The sequence below is a fragment of the Chanodichthys erythropterus genome, chromosome 2 (assembly GCF_024489055.1).
Source record: "Chanodichthys erythropterus isolate Z2021 chromosome 2, ASM2448905v1, whole genome shotgun sequence".
Lineage (NCBI taxonomy): Eukaryota > Metazoa > Chordata > Actinopteri > Cypriniformes > Xenocyprididae > Chanodichthys > Chanodichthys erythropterus.
Genome location: NC_090222.1, coordinates 15934673 through 15959587, shown reverse-complemented (window position 1 = coordinate 15959587; position 24915 = coordinate 15934673). Strand labels below are relative to the sequence as shown.

The 24915-nt window shown below is 38.8% G+C and overlaps 1 protein-coding gene across 1 annotated transcript in view; it reads right to left on the bottom strand.

The window, feature by feature from the left end:
* LOC137029164 (uncharacterized) overlaps positions 1-21469 on the bottom strand; it is a 178636-nt gene extending 157167 nt beyond the window's left edge. Inside the window, exons 1-5 of the mRNA XM_067398702.1 lie at positions 21371-21469; positions 21017-21312; positions 18593-18779; positions 18188-18359; positions 6952-7022 (exon numbers count right to left, since the gene is read on the bottom strand). Coding sequence (XP_067254803.1) covers positions 6952-7022; positions 18188-18359; positions 18593-18779; positions 21017-21312; positions 21371-21469 — 825 coding nt within the window. The remainder of the gene's footprint in view (positions 1-6951; positions 7023-18187; positions 18360-18592; positions 18780-21016; positions 21313-21370) is intronic.
* Positions 21470-24915: the final 3446 nt, after the last annotated feature.

Here is a 24915-nt window from a genome sequence, read left to right as displayed (position 1 = left end):
TGAACTTTGTATATGCAATGTATTATAGAGTCATGAGCTTGGGGCAGGGAGCGTGATCATTTAAAGGGGAAATTTAATGATGCCCCAAAATAGGAAGTTAAAAAAATTTATTAAAAAAAAAACATCTATGGGGTATTTTGAGCTGAAACTTCACAAACACATTCAGGGGACAACTTAGACTTAAATTATAACTTGTGAAAAAGCATTTTAGGGCACCTTAAAAATGCTAAAGGGTCAATTTTCAAGGGTGAAAATGTGAATAATTTTAACAAAATGAGAGATCATACAAAATGAACGTTTTTTTTTTGTTTGTTTGTTTAGTGCCGTCCTGACTAAGATATTTTACATAAAAGATGTTAATATATATAGTCCACAAGAAAAAAAATGCTGAATTTATTAAAATGGCCATGTTCAAAAGTATTTGAACCATTGGTTCTTAACACAGTGTGTGGTTACCTGGATGATTTACGTTTTTTATGTTATGTGATGGTTGTTCATGAGTTCCTTGTTTGTCCTGAACAGTTATTAACTTACAAATTCCAGCCAATGCTGAATTGGCATTCAGACGTAAACAAGGAAGCCTGCACTGAGTTCACTACGTATGACAACGATTCAAATTGGTGAATAAAGTCATTATTTTTGTTTTGTTTTTGCGCACAAAAAGTATTCTCGTCATTTGATAACATTAAGATAATATTTCTCTTTCTCAGCTCATCATAAACAGCAATACTGTAAAATATTATTACAATTTAAAATAACGGTATTCTATTATATTCTTTAAAATATAATGTATTACTGTGATGCAAAGTCTCTGAACAATTATGTTACCTCTATGGCATTTCATATAGGCTTTTAGCTTAAAAGTTGATTAAAAAAAATTGATGGATTCTCATATGTTTATGTCAATTTTCTATACAGAGGAGTAATATTTATTCAATATTTATTGTCATCACTATGAGCGCTGGATACTGTGTTTTCAATTCATACTTGCATCCGGAGGGCGCTCTGTGCATTTTTAGTCCACAAATTCATCTAAAGAAGAACAGGAGCCAGGAACTAATGGCATGTCTTCTAGAGGTCGCTAACCATGGCTTTAACTTCCAGATAAACACTTTTCAAGACAATAAATACATGATTGAGACGATGCATACAAGTATTGCCTCAGAATTTGCCTCTGAATAGTGCTCCCTCCGTGGGTGTGGCCACATTAGCGGATAATGAGCTGAATCATGGACTTCTGACATGGCTCTCTTTTCATACAGATTACATAAACACAGAATTTTTGTTTTCGATTTGACTTACACGATTTAAAACCTGACATTTCAACATTTTTTAAACATAAGTCTAATTTTTTTTGTCATTAGTATTCACTAAGTTACAGTTCATTTTCGGAGAACTATCAGATTGGACTTTGTTCAGAGGGAGACGAGAGATCATGCATCATGTTTGTTTTCTTTATTTTGCAAAAAGCACAACATTTTGTTTTTACTCTGAGTGTACACAAATAAAAGAAGATATTCAACAGATTAAAATGGTGTATAGCTCTTAATTGTATGTTCAACATTGACTGAGTATTTTGAGTCTCTTTCACACTGGTAAGAAAAAAACCACGGTGGTATCGCCAGCGTGACCGCCGACCCAAGGGAGTTAATGATGTCTTTAGTTCCTTTCTGGGCCTTAAAAGTGGTCGTTGTGTTGCTGTCTATGGAGGGATCAGAAATGTCTCAGATTTCATCAAAAATATCTTAATTTGTGTTCCGAAGATAACTGAAGGTCTTATGGGTTTGGAATGACATGAGCGTGCATAATTAATGACAGAACATTCTTTTTTGGGGTAAAATAACCCTTTAAATCTGTTCATCATACAAAGTGATTGGTTCCCTTCAGAAAATTTTATATAAAACACTCAATTCATATGGATTAGTTTTACAATCAATTTTATTAACTTTTTAAGTGTCAAAGTTCCAGTTGCATAGCTGTTTATGGAGGGTGGATGTATTATGGATCAGAAAATTTCTTAATTTGTGTTCCGAAGATGAACAAAGGTCTAATGGGTTTGGAACAAAATGTGAGGGTAGGTAATTGACCCTTCTCCAGGAGTTTGATTGACAAGCGATCTAACCAATCATGAATCCACCCTTTTGTCCCGACAAAGCATTCAGGAGTTAGAAGATTAACCTCGGTGGACTTGAACTTGAAAAATGGTGTGTATTTGCGTCTTTCTGCGTTTTAACCCTTTGAGCGGTACGTCCGACATATGGAATTTTTATTTCTGTGCCCCTGGGCGTACGGTCCCACATATGGGATTTCGAACATTCAGCGACATCACATAACTGTTAGATTCAAACTGCGCTTTTGCGTTTTGGCTGTGGGACGGACGCATGCAGCACTTGTCATATATAACAACTATGCAGTGTTTTCAGCCACATAATGTAATTTTTTTTTTAAGGTTTCATACATTTAAATAAGAATGAGCACCAGTAAAACAATACATTTAGCGTTTATAAAATACACACTGATGTCAGACATCAGTGGAAACAGCAATAACAGTGAATTAAAATATAATTTACCGACATTTATTCATATCAGACACACATAATGGGCCTAAGTAACTATAAAGTTTACTCTATTATTCTTCCAGTTAACCAGCCACTTACTTGCATATATATTTTGTGAGAAACTGATGAATTCACCTGCTGTAAATCCGACTGACAGGACTACTGGGCAAAGAGATGGCGGCGTCCATCTCGCGTTATAGATCAAGATAAACATCATTTATAAAGGTTTTTAAATGACAAAACACACTCACACATATTTGAGAATCGGAATATCAGATATTTGATGACATGGTAAGCAAGTTTGTAAATATTTTAAATAAAAAAGGAAAAACAAAATAATAGCGATCCATCTGTCATACAGTGTTATTGTGGCTGCGTTCAGCGTACGTGACACGCACGGCACATCACCATTCTAAAATAACAGTCGCCTTAAAAAAAAAAATCACTTTGGGGGGTCAGTTAGAATATTTTAAACTCACGCTCGAAAGGGTTAAACAACATTCCTTCTCATGTTCATTCATGTTTATTTGATGCTATAAATTAACTAGTGGGAAGTGATGATCGGTTCATGAGTTACTTTAGCTGAGGCGCTACAGCGATCTGTCACGACACATTAAAGAGCCACAAAATGTTTTTTATTGTTCAAATTTCTTAAGAAATTACACATTTTAAAGCTGGTACTTTGTTTAATATCATAAGTAACCTGTTCTGTCTTGTCTGTTGACATGTTGTCAGTGTCCTCATTGATCCACAATGTATTTTTCACTGCATGTGGCGTGACAGCACCATGGCTTGTCAGACAAAGCAACAGTAACTTAGGGTAACTAAGAGTAATAAATGACATTATTTTAATTTTTGGGAGAACTAACCCTTTATTGCCAATGTCTGTGATTGCTGATGTTGTATTATCCTAACACTTCTCTTGAGATGACCTATTATGCCCCCTGTTACAAGATGTAAAATAAGTCTCCGATGTCACCAAAGTGTGTTTTAGCTCAAAATACCCCACAGATAATTTTTTATTGACCTTATTCCTGATGAGCCTACTGCGTTTCGAATTATTGGTTGCACTTTCCGTTTGGAGAACTTCCATTCAAAAAACGTTTCAAATCATAAAGGCTGCCCTACAAATAAAGCTTATCCGTCAGTTTGACTGAATGAGCAGTCAATTTTTCTATTATGTTTTATTTTCAAACATCATGAGAATAATAACGCTTGGTATTTTAACGTAACGTTATAACAAGAATATCTATGGCAAAAAGCTCTTTTCAGCCACTGCTTTCTATCCTTGTGATTATTTTATTTTGTCACTTTGCATCAGGTGTCTCAAACTCAAATTGGCTAGGGGCCGTTTTTGTGATTGACAACTAATAGAAGGGCCATTTTAATATTCAAGCACAAGAAAGCGCAAAATTTCTGAAAATGTACTTTATTTTTCATTTACTTCAAATGTAATTTCTAAAATTTAGATCCGCTCTGATGGATAGATCCGTTAAGATCCGCTCTGACAGACAACAAAAAAACTCCCTGAAACTTCCTAACTCTTCCAGACAGATAGCGGAATTCCCTGTTTTTACTGTTATTTCTATTTCTTATGCGTTCCATTTTTATTATTATGCATTTAGTTTTTCTTTATGTAAAGCACTTTGAATTATCATTGTGTATGAAATGTGCTATACAAATAAAATTGCCTTGCCTAAAATATTTTTGCCATACTTAAAAAAAAAAAAATGTAAACAGCAGTGTCTCTATCATTGTTACATACAGTTTTAACAGTTAGTGCAAATATTTTCCCTTACTTTATTTAGCATCAAAATCTTGCACTGAACCACACTGAACAAATGCAATCCCTGAATACATTTGTAAACTATTATATTTCTTTCCAGACACCTAGCAGCGCTGAGCCACATTTGTCCAAGATGCCATTTGACGCGCATCAGGCGCGTTTCGGTGGTTTAAAATCGACACTCGCGACTTGCGCAGGTGCTTTTACTGTAATTTAGGCAAACGCGCTCATAATAGAAGCGGCGCTGTCGGGACGTCCATGTGGTGGGGTGCGCTCGTTTTTCCAGGCCCGCCTATGCCGCGGCGAGATGAAAACATCTCAACTTTTCATGTGACAAGGACCAACCGATGAGCTTCGGCCTTTCCTTAACAACACCGATAGCTCAGCCGAACAACTGATCATAGCTGTACAGGGTGGGTTTTTATTTCTCATCCAATATTTTATTTTAATATTTTAATTCTCCATAAATGTATATAGTAGTAGAGCTAATGCAAGGACTAGAAATCAATTTTTCTTTTGCTGAAACTTTGTTATCTTGGAGAGCGCAGTTCATAGCATAGCAACGACAGACGCCACGGGAGCGCAAGCGCTTTGGAAAGAAGGAGAAAGTGGCGCGGCAGCTCATGTGACACCATATCTGTGAATGGCCCCTTAAAACGGCGACTTTTTCTTTGCATGTGGAATATGGTATGAGACAACTAGAGAACAATAATAATAATAATAATAATAATAATTTAGCGGCCGGATTATGTTTTATTTTTGAGATCAGTTGCGGGCTGGGTGGAGGGGGAAAGCGGGCCGGCAGTTTGAGACCACTGCTTTGCGTACTGCTGTAATAGTATGAAAAAGGGCAACATATACTGCACATTTGTGGTCTGTTCTCCCGATATAATTGACTATATATCCCATTAATAATTCACTGGAATCCACGAAGAATCTCTCGTTTTTCTCCTCAAAGCCTCATGTATCTGTCCAGGTTTGTTTTCACAGGCAAATACAATTTATTATCTGTAAAAATTATGGAAATCACTTTGAAATAGTATCACACAAGTTTATGAACATTTTTTTTATTAAGGCAACGTATGTTACATAAAGACATCACTATAGTTTATATTAAGTAATATTTAACCCGTCCATTATCGCTGTGCAAAGAATAGCGCTTTTTCATAGCCTGTTGAAAGTACCTTGTTGATGCTTTTACACATTTAAATGTGCTTTTAATGTTCGTTGGTTGGTTGAAGGGGGAGTAGAATAATGTCATCTCATTGTACCCATTTTAAAAATAAAAAATGCATTATTGTGTTCATAGAGCGAGCCTTTCTCTTGACCGTTTACAGCTTAACGGAAGTTACTCCCATAATTCGCACAAAGCATCATGGGGCATTGGAATAAGGTGGATAGCATGTTAAAATTGACACTTTTTGGGCTTGAGCAAAAACGTGATGTTTCAGTGTGGGCCCTTTAAATGCAAATTAGCTGCTGCACTCGGCCTAAGAGGGTGGAGCTTCAGGCAGGAGGACGCACTATAATGTCAAACTGCGAATGCATGCTGCATGGAGATAGAACAGGTGTAGTTTAGTTTAATTTAATTTAGTTTAATAACTTATATTGCATTCTTGTTTTTTTCCATTATATTAGTATAAGCCTGTTTACTGATGAGATTTATAACGTTTATTGTACTTTACACAAAATATGAAGCGCCTGTTTTCACTCTAGAAAATCACTGTAAGACCTTAAAACATAGTACAAGTGTGCATTAAAATATTATCAATAAACACTCTCTCCCTTGGATTATTATCAAGATACACAGCTAAGTACACAGAAACACTTGTTACAACTAACAGTAAACAAATATATAAAGATCGTATGCCTCTTCAGGTGGTGCTTAATAAACCAGTAAACTTTATATCTGTAAATCATCTCTGATTAACTGTAATAAAGTGCTCTTACCTCCATTACTGCCGTATCCAGTATCATTCTGAAGGCTGTAAGCTGGATTATGAACAGTTTACTGATCTATCCTTGAGTAACAACTTTTTAGCACAACCTCTACTTTGTTTTGTCCGTTTGTATTGACATTCGTTCACAAAGCAGTCCGGTGTGAAATGATTCGCATAGACTTAAATTTTGGTAGAAAACAAAATGAATCCACCTAATCTTCAGCGGCTCATATATGGAGTAAATGGAGAGAGCTATGTGTGGATCAATTCATCCAGCTACAAAAAAAAAGTGTAGCAAAGTGTAATTTCTTCAGTGTTGTCACATGAAAAGATATAATAGAGATATTAAATATGCTGTTTAATTTTTGATGATACTTGAGCATAAGCAATGCTTCTATTGCTTGTTTCAACTGTTTGCTGCTGCTTCTCTGAGTACAAGTATAGGCCAAATATACTTAGACTTTTCTATCAGTATAAGTCAAGTACATTTAAGTGTCTTTTTTTGCAGGAGAGGGCAGTTTCTTGATTTGCTCAATAAATGATGGCAAGAATTTAAGCTGCAGGAAGAACCTTATTTCATGAGTTAATCTTAAATAATGAAAAAAAAAAAACCTCTGAGAATGAGTTAGTGTACAGGAAAACAATGTGTTAGTACTTTCTTACTTACATATATAGAGACATGAACTATCTCTGATTTTGGTCGCATGGAGTGGTCCAGAGTGAAGATCCTAAACCAAACTGAGAAACAGTGAACCAGGTTTAATTCACAGCAGTGATATACATACATGGATGTTTGACTTGTGACATGTTACATTTACATTATGTTATAGACTAAATGGAAAAATGTGTAGTTCTTTAACCGTAGGGACCTTTTAGTTAACTAGTTAAGATTAATATTGTAAGAATTAAAATGCAGAATGCAGAATTGAGTTCCATTAATATTGTAAGAACCAGAAAAAACTAAAAAAAACATTCCATTTCGAAACACTATTGGGGAACGCCTCCGAGTGATCCGCAGTCTGAAATACTTATCAAATCATGGCAATCACATTGACCGGTGACAGCCCAAGTATATAAGGGGCACCTAGACAAAATGTCATCCTCTATTCATCTTCAGGGACTGTTTTGTTTGTACTCTTTCATTGCCAGTATGAAATGCACAGAGAAAGCCAAGCTTTTTCATAAGTGTATAGATGCATGTCCCAGGTATTTGACACCTGATGACACACACGAACTGTGCGTTTACTGTTTGGGGGAAGAGCATGCACAATCAGTTCTCGAGGGAGCTGCCTATGCCAATTATGAGTGAGAACGCTATGCTCTCGTCTGGCTCTCTTCTCGAGGGGACCCGGCAAACATCTCCAGGTGAGGCCCACAGCTTTGGGCTCACTGCGGGGCTCTCTGTGAGCAGTCCACACTTTTCTACCTTTGGGCCCATGCAGGTTTTGTGTAAGCAGCCCACTTTCTTTTCCCATGCTCTGTTTGGATGTATTTTTATACAGCATTTTCTTTTTTCTTCAATGACATACAAAGGTAAAATTACAAAAATAATCTGTTATTAATACAATAACAAAACAGTTGGATGATAAAACGGTCAAATGACTGGCAGTAAAGTAAAATCTCCTTATTTAAATAGATGAAAACATTGTCAAATGACCAGCAGCAGAACATTAAACAGAACATTAAACGCCAACAGATCTGTCTAGATCTCAGCATCTTCATATGGAAGAGGATAACGGCCAAGCAATAATGAAAAAAATAAAACCACCTCGAAATTAAATTTGTTAAATTTCGAGAATAAACTGGTTAAATTTCGAGAAAAAGGTTGAGATAAAATGTTGAGAATAAACTCATTAAATTAAGAGAAAAAAACTCGTTAAATTTCGAGAAAAAAGTCGAGATAAAATGTTGAGAATAAAGTCATTAAATTACGAGAAAAAAGTTGTTAAATTATGAGAAAAAAGTCGTTAAATTACGAGAACAAATTATTAAATTTATTCTCAACATTTTATCTTGACTTTCTCATAATTTACGAATTTGTTGTCATAATCTAACGACTTTTTTCTTGTAATTTAATTACTTTATTCTCAACATTTTATCTCAACTTTTTTCTCGACTTTTAACAACTTTAATCTCGAGATGGTTTTATTTTTTTATTGCTTGGCCCTAATCCTCTTCTGTATCTTCACTTATTACAATACAGTTTAAGTATTTCTTTCGTACATAGATGTTTATGTTTTATTGTAAATAAAGTTTGAAGTCACTGTTATTGAGGTGAGCATTTGTGGTGTGAAAAAAACAAAAAACATTCCCTTTCGAAACTCATTCCCTTTTCAAATACTCAGCGTGTGATTATTTGCACTGAGGAGGCTGTGCACTCTAAAGGAACCCAACAAGGGGAGTACATTTACCAGCCTGGGGGCTGATCCTCAATAGGGAGGCCTCAGAGAGGCCTTTGACCACTGACCAGCTTAGGGAGCTAAGTACTATGCAGGACAACCCTCAAACGAGGGGAGTAAAGAGCTCAACCTAACAGGTAAACCGTACTGTAGGCACAGAATCATGGAGGAACCCGGAAGGGGCCTGCAACATGGTGTAAATTCTACATTGTGAAGAAATACCTCACAGCAGCCTTGCGAAAGGCCAACATGTGAAACTACATGCTGAATCTGCTTAAAGAACACCCAAATGTAAGGGGGGGAAAGCTTAAAGGGTGGCCAGTGAAGGCCACACACCTACAACAGCTTGCTTGCTGATAAGCAAGATCCCAAAAACATGGAACTCGCTGAGAATGAACCAAGTTTAACCAGCAGAAAAGACTGTAGAGTGCCCACATATTACAGTCTACCTCAACACTTTCCAACAAGCAGTGTACTCAGTAAAAAATACTTTTTACTCTTTAAGCAACAGTATAACAACTTAAGCCATCATGCTCTAGAGGAAGTCCAAACAGGACCTGCGACTTCAGAATGACACGGGCATCAGCTAGTGGCAGTGTCTATGCTCTAAGGTAGCCAAATCTGAGAACCAAACTATCCAGTGAGGTTGACTAGTTTAGCTCAGCATGAACACACCTTCCACCTGGCATTGTACTCAGTAAAAATACTTCTTACTCTTTAACCCTTGTGCGGTCTTCGTTGGGATGTACACTCAGGGTCTTCGGGGTCTACACAGACCCCAGGCAACAAAATGCAGTTTTGTAACAAAATACTTGTTTTGTTTTTTTAAAACAGATGTAATTTTACTCTGTTTATTAATGTTTTTACTCCATGTTTGTGCTTTTTTTGGAGGATTTATCATATTCTTAAAATGTATATAAATGAAAAAAAATGTTTTTTTTAAATAGGTTTTTATACAAAAACAGCTTTATATGTAAAATTCACTTTATAAAACACCCACATTTCTAAATTTCATTGATGGGGATATCATGGATAATTTGACATGGTTTAGTGTAAGATTTTTGCCTATCTTTTGGAAAATGTTCATCAAAGTTGTCCTAAAACCTTCTTCTTAGGACAACTTTGATTAACTTTTTTGATCCACTTAAAATGCTAACTACTGTATTATGAAATCACAATTATAACAATAAAGGTTACTTTTTGTCAAAGTTTAGTATTTTTTGTAATGAAAAAAAAAAAAAGTTTTTCAATATTGTTACATTATGATGAGACTCCACTTCGAAATTGGACAAAATTCATCCTCAAAATCAACATTTTTGAAAAACTTTTTTTTTTTTTCAGTACAAAAAAAAAAAAAAAAAATGCTAAACTTTGACAAAAAGTAATTTTTATTTTTAGGGGCCAAGCCCCGAAGGGGCTGTAGCCCCTATTGTAATTGTACGTTTTCCCTTTTATTATTATTATTCTTCCTCCCGAATGGGAGTCTATGGCAGCCCTATCAACGGAACATGAGAAAATGATGAAATTTGGCACAGTTGTAGAGATGCTCATGAATAGTGATTGGACCAAATTTGGATTCTCTAGAACCAACTCTATAGCGCTACCACCAGTTCAAAATTTCAACATTCTAACGGTTTTAACATTTGAACTCTTTGTCATAGAAAAATTAAATTTAGTTCATCTGATTCGTCTCTTCATGCTGATGCTATTCAACTTCTTACATTAAGTCTCCACCCATTACAGTAGCGGCCATTTTGAAAAGTACAGTATTTGTTTTTTTCGCTTCTCCTCCTTCAAAATTTGTCCAATTTTGTCCAGACTTTGATCAGGTGATCTTTGGTCTGAGCCGCACAGAAATGACTGAACAGATTTTTTTTATTCATCTTTGTTCAAAAGTTATGATGTCACGAAGTTAACGAGGTTGACCCGAAAATTGCTATAGAGGCTGTATCTCGGCCAAACTTTGAGCAATCGAAACAAAAATTGGTACCCTTGATCAAGACCATGATCTAAGGTTCCATGCCGAATTTGGGAACAGCGCCACCTACAGGTCATGAGATATGAAAAATGGCTATTTTGGCCAATTACTTTTGAACACTTTATTAGAAAGTATCAAGATCTTGGTGTCTATGGATTCCTTGGGCCATGCCGAATCCGGGGATATTGAATTTGTCAACATCGGATGAAAAGCATGTCCGCCATTTTGAATTTTGTCATAAATTGCAATAACTTTTAAACAAATTGACATATCATCACAAAATTTGGTACATATGACCATCAGAGTGTCCTGAAGGTACATGAGAAGTTTCAGCACAGCGCCACCTAGTGTTCCACAGATATGTTTTTTGCAAAATTGCTTATAACTTTTGAAAACATTATCCAAAATTTGTCTGCTTTATGTCATTTTATTCCCTGGCTTATGCCGATTCCGACAATGTGTCATTTGTCATTTTCCTTAAATGTACCTGTCTGCCATATTGAATTAAATCAAAAACAGTTTTTTCGCTACTCCTCCTACAAATTTTGGTCAATTTTGTCCAAAATCAGCTCAGATGATCTTTGGACCGAGCCGCACAGAAATGACTGAACGGATTTTTGATATTCGCTACCATTCCCAAGATATTCATCTCTGAATGTGACCTTGCTTGTGTTTGTTGTCTTATACTAGTTAGCTTAGCACAGTAATTGCTTAGCATGCTAAACTATTGCTATTCTTTCTAATGTGGTCTTCAGTCAACAGGTTAACCAAAACTTAGTTGGCATTAAATAACTTTGCATACTAATATGGTTAACATGCTATGAAGCTTTTTTTTTTGTGAACTCTTTCTCACACTGAAACCTCTGCTTAGCATACTGATGAACTTGCATGGCTGATTAGCTCAATGTGTTACGCCACGGATCCCGAATGCTCTGCATCGTGGGTTCGAAACTTAGTGTGACACATGCCCAGACCGCATGAGGTACTGTGGCAGGAAAAGATGCAGAACTTGTGTCTGTTCTAGGCATTCTGCCTAAAACTGGTCTAATCTGAAGCTATCACATGCAATTCCTTTATGTCCAAATTCGTAGTTATTCTTCTTCCCCCTGTATGGTAATCAATGAACCATAAGAAGGAAAATTATCAAATTTGGCATGCTTGTAGTGATAGTAATTAAAAGTAATTTGACCAACTTTGGAGTATCTAGGACTAAGTCTATAGCGCCACCACCAATTCAAATATTCACTTTTGTAAAGGTTATAACTTTTGAACCCTTTGTTCCAGAAAAATGAATGTCAATACAACTGATTCCTCTCTTCATACTGATCACATTCAATATCTTACATTAAGTCTCCACCCAGTACAGTAGTGGCCATTTTGAAAAGTACAGTATTCCATTTTTTCGCTACTCCTCCTTCAAAATTTGTCCAATTTTGTCCAAACTTTGATCAGGTGATCTTTGGTCTGAGCCGCACAGAAGTGACTGAACAGATTTTTTTTATTCATCTTTGTTCAAAAGTTATGATGTCACGAAGTTAACGAGGTTGACCCAAAATTGCTATAGAGGCTGTATCTCGGCCAAACTTTGAGCAATCAAAACTAAAATTGGTACACTTGATCAAGACCATGATCTGAGGTTCCATGCCAAATTTGGGAACAGCGCCACCTACAGGTCATGAGATCTGAAAAATGGCTATTTTGGCCAATAACTTTTGAACACTTTATTAGAAAATCAAGATCTTGGTGTCTATGGATTCCCTGTGCCATGCCGAATCCGAGGATATCGAATTCGTCAACATCGGATGAACCACGTGTCTGCCATTTTGAATTTTGTCATAAATTGCAATAACTTTTAAACAATTTGACATATCTTCACACAAATTGGTATGTATGACCTTTAGAAGGTCCTGAAGGTACCTGAGAAGTTTCAACACAGCGCCACCTACTGTTCCACAGATGTAATGATTATTGCAAAACCACTTATAACTTTTGAAAACACTTTCCAAAATGTGTATGCTTTATGTCATTTTATTCCCTGGCTTATGCCGATTCCGACGATGTGTCATTTGTCATTTTCCTTAAATGTACCTGTCCGCCATATTGAAATAAATGGAAAACAGTTTTTTCGCTACTCCTCCTACAATTTTTGTCCAATTTTGTCCAAAATCAGCTCAGGTGATCTTTGGACCGAGCCGCACAGAAATGACTGAATGGATTTTTGATATTCGCTACCATTCCCAAGATATTCATCTCTGAATGTGACCTTGCTTGTGTTTGTTGTCTTATGCTAGTTAGCTTAGCATGCTAATTGCTTAGCATGCCAACCAGTTGTCATTCTCTTTAATGTGGCTCTGCAGTTATCAAGTTAACCATGAGCTTCATTAGCATTAAGTTAGCACTAAGTAATGCTTTTTTTGTGAATTCTTTGTTAGACTAAAAGGTTTCTTCCACAGTCTGTTGAATGTGCATCCTCAAGTAGCTCAATGTGTAAAGCCAGCTATCTGAAGAGCCCTGTATCCGAAGTTAGTGGGTTCGAATCCCAGGTGGAGCGGTTTTATAAAATAGTGTGTTTTGATTCCTTTACTGCCTCTTGGATTAGAAATAAATGCTTTTTGTTTCATGCTGTGTTCATTTTCATCTAAGCTTATGTACATTCTGAGTTCATTCTTGTCCGTAATTCTGAACCAGCTGTTTCATGTTTGTTCATTTTCTGCTGTTTTTCCTCTTCCTGCTCTGTATTGCACTACAGCATGATGAGCTGCAGAATGATCTAAAGTGCAGCTTTATAAGCATTCTTCATTTTGAGTTCATTTTCACATGAACTAATAAACTTCGGCAGGTGTGGAAACATTCACTTGCACAGTGGTGCAATGAGATGAGAAATGGACCTTGGACCCGGAGGTCGTGGATTCGAATCTTGTGTGGGGTTCCTTTATACAATTGTGTGTAATGAGTCATTTTGATACCTTTTTTATCCAAATAAGGATTGTGCTAATCTTTATTCCTCTTCAATGAGATACAAGTATTTTAGTTCATTCCGTGTTCGTTCTCTGAACTTCTATTGATTTTCATTTCATTTCCACCTGTCCTTCTGAACCAGATGTTTTGCATGTACATTCAATTTCTGCTGTTTTTGCTCTTCCTGCTCCGTATTGCGCTACTGCCCCTACTGGGGCTTGGCCCCGAATTGCTGCTTGCAGCTATATTTATAACTGATTTCATAACATTTAGATATGAATCCAAAAAAAAAAAAAAAGGGAAAAAGAAAAGAAAAGATGTTTTTCAGTCAGTCAAATGACACATAGCCACATAGCACTAACACAGCACTACATACGTGGGGGCAGAGTGGCTTTGAGGATTCAGAAGGCTCACCATCTTCATCCTCAAATCTCCTGCTCTCTTGTTTGGCTTAGAACAAGAAGAGCAACTGCTGCTGAATCTAACGATGGCATAGACAACACATCATCATAAATCACACAGCTGTTTCCCATCAGCCGTCGAAGGTCGCAGGGAATTTCACCCCTTCAACAAGCTCCAGCTGAAACCCCCTTGATCTCCTCTCTACTGTACCTTAGCAAAAGTAAGACCCAAACCATTAGGTGCAGCTGCCGGTCCTTCTCCTCTCGAGGAGAAGACCAGAAGAGAGTGGAGCATTTTACAAGTAAAACAGACTCACAACAACAAACAGGCAGATCCCATGAGAAATGCCTGTACATGTTCTTTTGTTCTCAAAAAAGACAACGTTATAAGTTATGTAAGTTATGTATGTGATCAGATGTCAACACATGGATGCACACACTTCCTGAAATGTTTGTCAGATATAAATTTTCTTACCTTAATAACGGTTTGATATCGCTTCAAACAAAACAGTCCCTGAAGACAAAAAAGTTACTGACTTTTTCTTTAGGTGCTCCTTATATGTGACCGATCACGGAAAGTAGGGACACAAGTTGGTTCTGGGGCATTTTGAGTTATTCACAGATTCTGTGAATCTGAAAGTGTAGTCTCCAAGCTTTCCAACGATTTGTAACCAAGCGGCAACCTCCCCCTTTCTCTCGTGAAGCCAATACAGAAGTAACTTAAACTGCGATTCATTGACTGGCCGCTAGGGACAGGCTCCAAAAGAGAGCAGAATCTCATAGTCCCATGTTAAATTGGTCAAGTTTATAGCAGAACAAAACATGTTTACAAGTTGGTTCAAATTGTGGTTTTGGTCTATACTGCTATTTTTGCCCTTCATGACAACTCTGAGGGGGGTGATTTTTTTTATAACTTATCCGTTTAAATTATATTAAGCCTTAAAAGTTCTGCATAATTAAGGGCGTGGTCACTTTTGACAGGTAGAGTGCGCTGCTGTCTGTGAGCCGTCATGTTACCTCAGCTGCCGCTGAATTTGGCATTTCAGCCGTTTTTGTGCTTTTTTTTCTCGATTATTTTATACAATTATAAAATATGGCTTGCTGCATAATATTCGAGACTGATGTGTGTCTGTGTGCATGCATGCGGAAGAGACACAGAACACACATTGTTGGATCGTGGCATTGGCTGAAAGTTTTGATTGCGAGATTTACTACAATGACAATACCAGGAGGATATACAACTCTGACAGCACTGCTTGGATATTATAACTAAAACTGCTGCACTATTTTGAAAAAAATATACTTTGGACACAGGCTCATTTGTTTGTTAGATACGATCGCTGCTCAGATTGAATCCTTCCTTGAAGAACGATGACAGAGAGCAGATCATTCAGAAGAAATGTGAAATGTTTTTTTTTTTTTGTATTTCAATGGACATTTATATTTTACCCAAGTGCCACAGATTGGATTCATCTCGCGATCTCTATTATAAAGGTATGAAGTCCCATTTGATTTTCCATGTTGTTATTTGCACACCCAACACTACTGGTGTTGGAGCATCTATATCTTAAAGAAACACCATAGATTGACAGTAAACCTTTAGAACGTTCTGATGATAAAACTTATCTTCATTAATAATTTAGAAAGTATCTAGATAGATAGCCCCTTTGCTTGCTAACATGGTCACGTCGAGCTAGGCGGGCATGCTTTCAGAAACCAGTCACATCAGCTCAAACCACCTCCCCGCCTCTTTGCCCATTTTCAGTTATCCGGGAGTGACGTGTGGTGACACGCAGCTAAGATGGCCGCGGCCTCATTTACGCATCAAAACTGCTGTTCAGAACTCTATGGGTGACGTCACGGATGCTACGTCCATATTTTTTTACAGTCTATGTGTGCAACACATGGAAATCTGATAATATTTGGAGAAGTTGTGGCCATTTGAAGGTAGGCACTCAAAAAAGCTCTAAAGAGAGAAAATGCCTCTAAAACTTGTGCAGTTCTCACCTGCTGGGAGTGACAATAGGGCTCATTTACATCTCATTTAGATAAGCTATACCCCCTGTAAAGCTCCCCCCTGTAAAGCTGCATGGTTGCATAGCAACGACAGACACAACAGGAAAAATTGGACCGCATACTATTAATAATAAAGGATAATGTGCATTGTAAATGTCAGTAATTTATTTTTTAATTTATCTTTCCTGGTTTAGACCTCAGTTAGTGGTTAGACCTGGTTTGAGTCAAAGGATTAAAAAAATCCTGTACATTAAACTCTTCATACTTTTACTTTTGACTTAATAACGCACATTTTACAGCTACGGATACTTTATACTTTTACTTAAGTAGGAATTTAATCTGATACATTTACTATTACATTAGTAAATCCTTGTTAAGAATATTAAGTAGCACTTTCTCCACCAAGGGCTAAAATTATTAGCATCACATTCAATTCAAGAATGCTAACAGGCAGGTTTACGTGGGCTAAGTCATTCACACCAGTCACTTCAAGCAATTAAAGCGTTATTCAAATTAATAGCAGATGCTAACATTAATTAAATTAAAACGACAGTCCTGAGCTAGCTAATAACAATAGACACATGAGAAAATGTGTACGTATTCTGCAGATCTCGTTGCCTCCAATAAAAATAAGTCGTTCAGGCACACTTTCTCTTTGTCGGGGTCTTCTTCGTGGATGTAACCGTCTGTTTGCCTCTAAATGTACAATTATTTGACACTTTCCGCAGCTAAAGAGTGCTGCATACTAAGTAGCCACGCTTCCCTTGGAGGGCGGGGGCAATAACAAAAGAAACAAAAGCCGGCGTATCCGATTCCAGTAAGGAAATACAAACAGACAATGACACGCCCCTACTGCAAGAGAGAATCTAAACTAAAAACAAGCCGATTTCAAACTTAAAATGTACGCTTTTAAATATACCAATACTGCTATCTCAAACACAGAGAGGCTTCTCCGTGATCTCAACTAACAGATTCTGCAAAAAAACAAAAATCACCAATTTTAAAAAAAAAAAAAAAAAAACGTTTCTTTCTCATTTTGCGCGAATGTTGTGCTGCCGACTTGTGTCCCTGGTTTCCGTGACGGGTCACATATACTTCCAGGTTGCGCTATGATGATGTCATTGGCTGTTGCCAGCCAATAGGACTGTCGTTAGTTGATATTGTTTTCATTGGTTCACACGGAGGCGTTCCCCTTAACGTTTTCAAATGCAGAATTGAGTTCCATTTCGAAAGGGAACTATGATTATTATTTTTTTGGTTTCACCGGTGGTACACTTTTGGCTTAAGGGGTTAATAAAGAAGGGGTTAAGTTTCAGGTTTGTGCTGAGGAGCCAAGGCGGTGTCCCGGCCATTCAGCGGGTAGTTCAAGGTTGTGGCAAGGGTCTTTCCATTTCTGACAGTCATAATCAATGTTATGTCAATACTGACATATTCAGAAATGGAAATGGAAAGCACCACAACCACTGAACTTTGTTAATGGGGGTTGGTGATCCAAATGCTGGCAAGCTGTAGCACGTTACCAAATGCTCTTGCCCAATTGTAACTTTCACAATACCCTATGTACATTGAATAGTCCTTCATGCCTGTCAGGATGGAATGGACAGTTCTTACCATGGAGACAGACATTAGCTGTTTGAAGCATGCCTAGTCCAGATGGAGAAAGACACTTCTGAGGCCACATCCCACCCATAAGGAGGTACATGAGGAAAATGCACATATGGACTGACACATTGGGAAGTGATGATACTGTAGTGATGATACTTTGATACTGTATATACAGTATATATAAACATTTCACTTATTTAATTTCTCAGAATTAAATACAGCCAGTTATCAGCCAAGTATACGGTCTGACTGATGAGATTGCCCCAGCGACACAAAGGACACAAAAACATGTGATGTATATTTTTTATAAATGAGTTAACTTGAGCAGAGCACACAAAATCACAGTATGGTCTGAAGACCTGCTGATGCACCTGTGTCACATCTAATTATAGCGTCTGATGTGTGCACATTCCGATGACGTCACTGCTGAGGCTATTAGTCAATTTCATTGATGTGTTGCACACATATTCACAGCTGGTCATTCCAAAAGGTGTTCCCAGAGTGTAGCCTTTGAAAGGGAACAAATTCCAAGTGTATTTACTCTACCTTTCTGTGTGGGGTTGTAAATGGGTTGGTCAGTCTGAATAAAGATGTAGCCAGTCTGTTTGGAGACCAGGATGCGTGTCTGCCATTTCTGACCATCAACTTCACATGCCAGGTTGAGATAAGGAGGCTCTCCTTTGATTCCTTTAATTCTTAAAGCTTTATTTGCAAATATCTTGAAGAGGAAATACAGAGAAATTAGTTATGTAATTATGTTTTTATATTTTTTCTTCAACAATACATTTGAAAATTATATTTTAACAGCTACATATCAAACTAATTATTTTGTATAGTATTTTGTATATTATTATACATAACTATATCCTGAGAAAATAAACTTCTGGTCTTGATCTGGAATTACATGAAAATTTAGGTCTATCTATTTATTTAAATATTTATTTGTTTTACCTCAAGCTTCAATTCCTCAAACTGTCCTTTTTTGCTGATTGTTATGGTCTCCCGTGTGGACATGGGAATATGCTTCTCTGTTACTAACTGACAGGACACAGGTTTGCCAAGCAATGCATCCCCCACCTGAATCCTTATGGGTTCTTTCACACCAACATGAAAGACACTCGGAGCAATGATTAGGAATCTGACAAAAAACAAAACCAAAAAAACAAGACATTTTTTTTAGCTGCCGTTCAATTGAATTGCAGTCATCATGAAAAGAAAGTTGTGATAGTCTTTTCTTCCCTTTTCTCATGTATAGCTGAGTTAAACTGCTTCTTCTTAGTTGTTTACGCGTTTTCAACCCAAGCCGTCAAATTGACATTATCAGAGAAGGAACCTCATTTCAGACCGGAAGTAACTTTTCAGATTTTGATTAAAGATTACCGTTACAAACTTTTTTTTTTTCTGTGTAATAACTTGCATGGATTAATTGTTTACCACAAGACTAGTAATATGCACTAACAAAGTAAATAGGGTGATTCTGATTTCATGCCGACTTTAAAGCATATGGCTAAATGGATGCAAACTTTCATATATGTGACCGAGTGGATAATAACAATGATGTATGTTTAGTTTAACTACTTACTTGTATGTATGAACTGTTTTAACTGAAAACATATCTTAAAATATGTCACTGCCATTGTTTTGTCTCAAGATAAACAATTTTCTAAGGCATGTCTATAAAATCTACTTAAATAATTGAACTAAGGTCTGATCCTGGCTTAGCCTAAGCTCTGTCTGTGAAACCAGGGGCCTGTACCATGAAGCTGGATTAGCTGGCTAACCAGGTAAGTTTCAGATTAGTTTGCGCCAATCCTGGGTTTTAGGTACCATGAAAGTAACTTGGCTTTTAGTGGTGTTCATCGCCTTAGTAACTTACGCTCCACGGCTAACCTGCTCCAGGGCAGGTTATGTTCTGTGTTAGAGATCTCAAACTGAAATTGGACCAATCAGACGTAAGCTAAGTGACACTGACACACCCAATGCAATAAAGTCACTCCCCCAGTTTCTATTCCTCTAAATTAAAGGTCATTATATAGTAAAAACAAATATTTAATGATGAAATTGTCTTAATAATAATATAATTTATATATGATTTGTATAATTATATGATCTATATTTTTATTAATCCATTACACACAGGCAAATTTAGTGTAAAAGTAGTTATTAAGCACTTAGTTTCAATGAATATTAATATATATAGATCATTATGTAATATAGGCCTAAATAAGGAGTAAATATATACTCTTTAAAAATTACTACATGTGACCTTGTATGTTTAAGTCTCTATCGCTATATATTATCAACAAACTTCACAACTTTCACTTGCACTGATAGAGAAAGATAATTTCTTTTATTTGTCTTCTTTCACAGACAAGTATTTTCTATTAGTGTAAATGCATTTAAATTCTTCATTTTCAGCGAAAGAGTTTTGAATTACACTGGCTCTCTCGCGAGAAGTGAATGACAGTTTCTGTTGCAAGGCATGTGATTGGCTGTTTGCCACTGATGTCATGGATTCATGTGCCCGCGCTCCACAAACTCAGGATCAAAGCCTGAGTTGACAGAGAAAGTTGATGATCTGCATCATGGTACCAACAAAGCCGGATTGGTGTGGTTTGGTTTTGTCAACTCGAAACTAATCCTATAACCCTGAGTTTGTTCATCTACCATCATGGTACAGGCCCCAGGTCTATTTGTTTTAGTCACCACGAAATGCCATTTTTACAGCCATTTGTTTTTCCTGAATGTGATGTTAATTCCTGTTCAAAAAGTGTGTGGTTATAAATGAATACATTTGTATGTAAACTGAAGGAAGTTGTGAATTGTTTATTAAAACAATATTAACTGCTGCCCTTACATTGTCTCTGATTGAAATTAGAATCTTGCTGTACATAAAGCAAGATTGATTTGATATTGTTTTCACATTAATTCACATTAATGTTAAATAGGTAATTTAATTAAGGTTGAAAAAACATTGATTTTACAACCATGTTGATCTGTTTTTCATCATTGAAATAACATTATTTCAGAGTGCAAACCTGATGAAAAATCAACTTAAAATTCAACGTTGATCAATGTTGATTCAATGTTAATTTAGTTAATGCATTAACACTGATTCAACGTTGATTCAAGGTTGGTCTGCTATCCGGGATGGCACCCAGCCAAACATCAACGTCGGTGACAGATGTTTGGCCTGGCATCAGACACTCCGCAATGTCTGAGCCAAAAGGGGAGGGTTCAGGGTCTTGACAGGGTTCGCAAAGCAGGGAACTTGAATGGAGAAAAGGATGCACGTATCTGGCCCAGGGGGCGGGAATGGCATTGCAAGCCGACACATCGGGCTCTTTGCATGTACCGGCTGGTGGAAGCGAGTACACGGAAGATACAGGCTCTACACGAAGGCTATAGAATCTAGCGAATGTGTTAATTGTCACCCAGCCTGCAGCTCTACAGATATCTGTCAGCGAGGCCCTGTGCGCCAACACCCAGGAAGAGGCCACTCCTCTGGTGGAGAGGGCTATCAACCTGATCGGGCAAGGCATGCCCTGGGATTTATATGCCAGGGCGATAGCATCCACTATCCAGTGGGCCATCCTCTGCTTGGAGACAGCCTTTCCCTTCTGCTGGCCTCCGTAACAGACAAAGAGCTGATCTGAGGTCCTAAATCTGTACTGTCCACGTGAGAGCAAAAGCCAGGGTTGGGTCTGTGAGCACTTGCAGGTTCACTACCTGACCTCTGAAGGGAGTGGTAGGAACCTTGGGCACATATCCCGGCTGGGGTCTCAGGATAACGTGATAACGTGGGCCCGAATTCCAGGCACGATTCATTGACCAAAAATGCATGCAGGTCCCATACCCTCCTCACCAAGGCCAATGCAACCAGGAGGACAGTCTTAAGGGACAGTACTTTTAACTCAGCTGATTGCAAAGGCTCGAAGGGATGACCCCAGAGAGATGTAAGTACCAGGGAGAGATCCCAAGAGGGTACAGAGGAAGGGCGAGGCAAATTTAGTCTGCTCGCCCCCCTCAGGAACCTGACGATCATGCTTCCCCAAAGACTTACCATCGACTGCGTCATGATGTGTGGCAATAGTGGCAACATACACTTTGAGGGTGAAAGGAGACAACCTCGCTCCAAGCCCTCTTGCAGGAAGGAGAGCACAGATCTGATCGAGCATGATCGGGGTCCTCTCAGTGAGAGGAACACCATTCAACAAACAGGTTCCACTTCATAGAAGGTTCACTTCATAGAGGTTCCTTGTAGAAGGAGCTCTAGCGGAAGTGATAGTGTCTACAACCGACTGGGGTAGATCACTTAGAACTTCTGCTTCCCATCCAAGGACCACACATGGGGTTTCCACAGGTCAGGACGCAGGTGCCTGAGGGTGCCCTGTCTCTGAGTCAGAAGCGTGCCGCTGGTCAGGGAATAGAACCACTGGCAGTGGGCAGTCTCCGGGGAGGTGAACAGATCTATCTCAGTCTCCATTCGCCGGAAGCAGAGGCTGCATGGTTGAGCATGCCTGGGACATGAATGGCACAAAGTGACCTCAGATGACTGACTCCATAGCAAGAGATGACGGGCGAGTTGCGACATGCAGCAGGAGCGTAGACCACCCTGATGATGTACGCAACAGCCGCAGTGCTGTTTGAGCGGACCAGTATGTACTTGTCTGTCAACAGCTCCTTGAAGCAGCTCAGTGCAAGATGTACTGCTAGCAACTCGAGTCAATTGACATGCCAATGCAGTTGAGCCTCGTCCAAAGACCTGACACCACATGCCTGTTGTAAATGGCACCCCACCTGCCATCTGGTGGCAGAGGCATCTGTGTGGACGACAGCCCGCAGGAATGAAGGGTCTGACCACTGGGTGAGAGTGTGATGGCAGTTCGGTGTCACAGGGACACGGAACGTACCGCGCTGCCATGCCCATCTCTGGAACCGGCTGTGGAGCCAGTGTTGAAGCGGCCTTATATGAAGCAATCTGAGCGGCGTGACTGCGGCTGCGGATGCCATATGCCCCAGGAGCCTCTGAAAGAGTTTCAGTGGGGCCACTGTTCTGCGATTGAATGTACTCAGGCAGTTCAACACTGACAGGACGTGCTCCTCGGTGAGGCGCGCTGTCTGGGTGACTGAGTCCAGTTCCATACCGAGATAAGAGATCCTCTGCTCAGGGGCAAGTTTGCTCTTGTCCCAGTTGACCCGGCTAAGGTGAGCTAACACCATGTCCCTGTGTTCGCACAACTGCTCTCGTGAGCTGGCCAGAATAAGCCAGTCGTCGAGGTAGTTGAGGATGTGAACGCCCTGTTCCTTGAGCGGAACAATGGCCGCCTCCGCAACCTTCGTAAAGACGCGGGGCGAAAGGGCCAGCCCAAAGGGTAGGACTTTGTACCGATATGCCCGACCCTCGAACACAAACCGTAGAAAGGGTCTGTGACGAGGCAGAATCGAGACATGAACGTAGGTGTCTGTCAGGTTGATCGCTGCAAACCAATCCTGGAAACAGATGCATTCGAAAATGCGCTTGAAGCATCTTGCACGGCAGCCTGTGAATGGACCGATTCAGGACACGAAGATCCATGATTGGCCGTAGCCCATAGCAGGGGTCTTCAACTAAAGTTGCTTGAGGTCCAGTAAATGAACTCTCCTCACCAGCCGAGGTCCAGACAATTATGTACTGCACATAAAAACATAAATTGACGGCTTTCGCCCGACTAAAGAAATTAGTGTAAATATTTGTTTTTATTGAACAAAATATAATGTTATCATGTATATTGAATAATGTCTTTTCATATGTATAAGCATAAATAATCCTTCACAAATCGATCTCATTTTAATGCTGTTCTGTATGTCCTTTCAGTTGCTTTGGTACAAAATATCTAAATTTATCCAGTAACAATTTCTGAGAAAAATATGAAGGGAACAGTGCAAAATGCATCTCTAAATCTGCACAACATGCATTCATTTCAACATTAACAACTTAAAAGGAAAACCTAAGTCTCTTTTCTTCTAAACTGAGATTAACAATCACAATCAATGAACACAAACCTCTCTGGTTCAATTAAATCAGATCTCATATTACATTTTATCTTCATTCTTATGTATTGTCTGTACTTTACTAAATGTAATGTTGAACACTGAGCATCAAGTTGTGACTGCACATCCTGTGCTAACATTTCAGCTCTTCTTGTTGCTGTTGCAGCAGAAAGGGGGGTTTGTTTAATTTTTTCCCTCAGTTCATGTCTTTCTTTTCCATCTAAAAATGTTTCACATACAGCATCTATGCACTCCTTTACTATTTCCCCATCTGTAAAGGGCTTGTTATGCTTTCCTAAAATCCACTGTATTTTCAATGAACACTATGCTCGTTGTTGGGCGGTGAGTGAGTGAGAGAGGACCCGTGTGGATCACGCATACTGGGCTTTTAGTTCATTTATTTTTCGCAACCTTACCTCGGATTGCTGAGGGTGAATTTCTTCAAAGTGTATATGATTAGTTTCATAATAGCGTTTAATGCACCACTTTTGACAACCGCCACAGACTCCGAGCAAATGAGGCACACAGGCCTCGTATATTTAGATGAAAGAAGAATAAATGCGTATTTTTCCACCCAATTAATCTCGAAAAACTCGGTTTTGAGAGTCAACTTTCCTAATTTTTGAGAATGCCATTGTTTTTCAGCCATCGAAAGTTGTATCAGTGTGCGCCGCTCTCCGCTCTCTTCACTGCACATCTGTCTGTGACTCCACGCGCCACATTCTGCTCTCTTCCCTGTCTGATCTGACTGTTCGCGTCGGCGCCGCACTCGAAACCTGTGTCGATGTAGGACCCAAATAGCACTACTGAGCTGACTTTTATGTGCCTGATATAAATTGGATTTTATAATAACGTTAAATAGCGTTTGCCATTTATTTTATTTAATTGTGTCAAAAGGCTTTGCGGTCCGGGTGGTCCGCCAGTTGGCGACCCCTGAAGTAGGGGCCGTAAAACCCTGACTTCATATCGGCTGGAGGGACCGGCTTGATTGCATCCTTCGCCAGGAGCACAGCAATCTCCCCCCGGAGAACAGGTGCGTTGTCCAGTGACACCTGAACACCAGGGGACGCTGGGAAAACTTAATTGCATAGAGCGACTGAGCCAGCGGGACGGGCTGGGGAGCGCCATCCAGGCTTCCAGACACAGATGTACCGTGGGTGGAGCAGCGAAGCAGAGTGCCGAGACCTGACTCGGACCGAAGCGGGGTCAGACTCCGCAAGGTGCACATGGGAGGCGGCCTA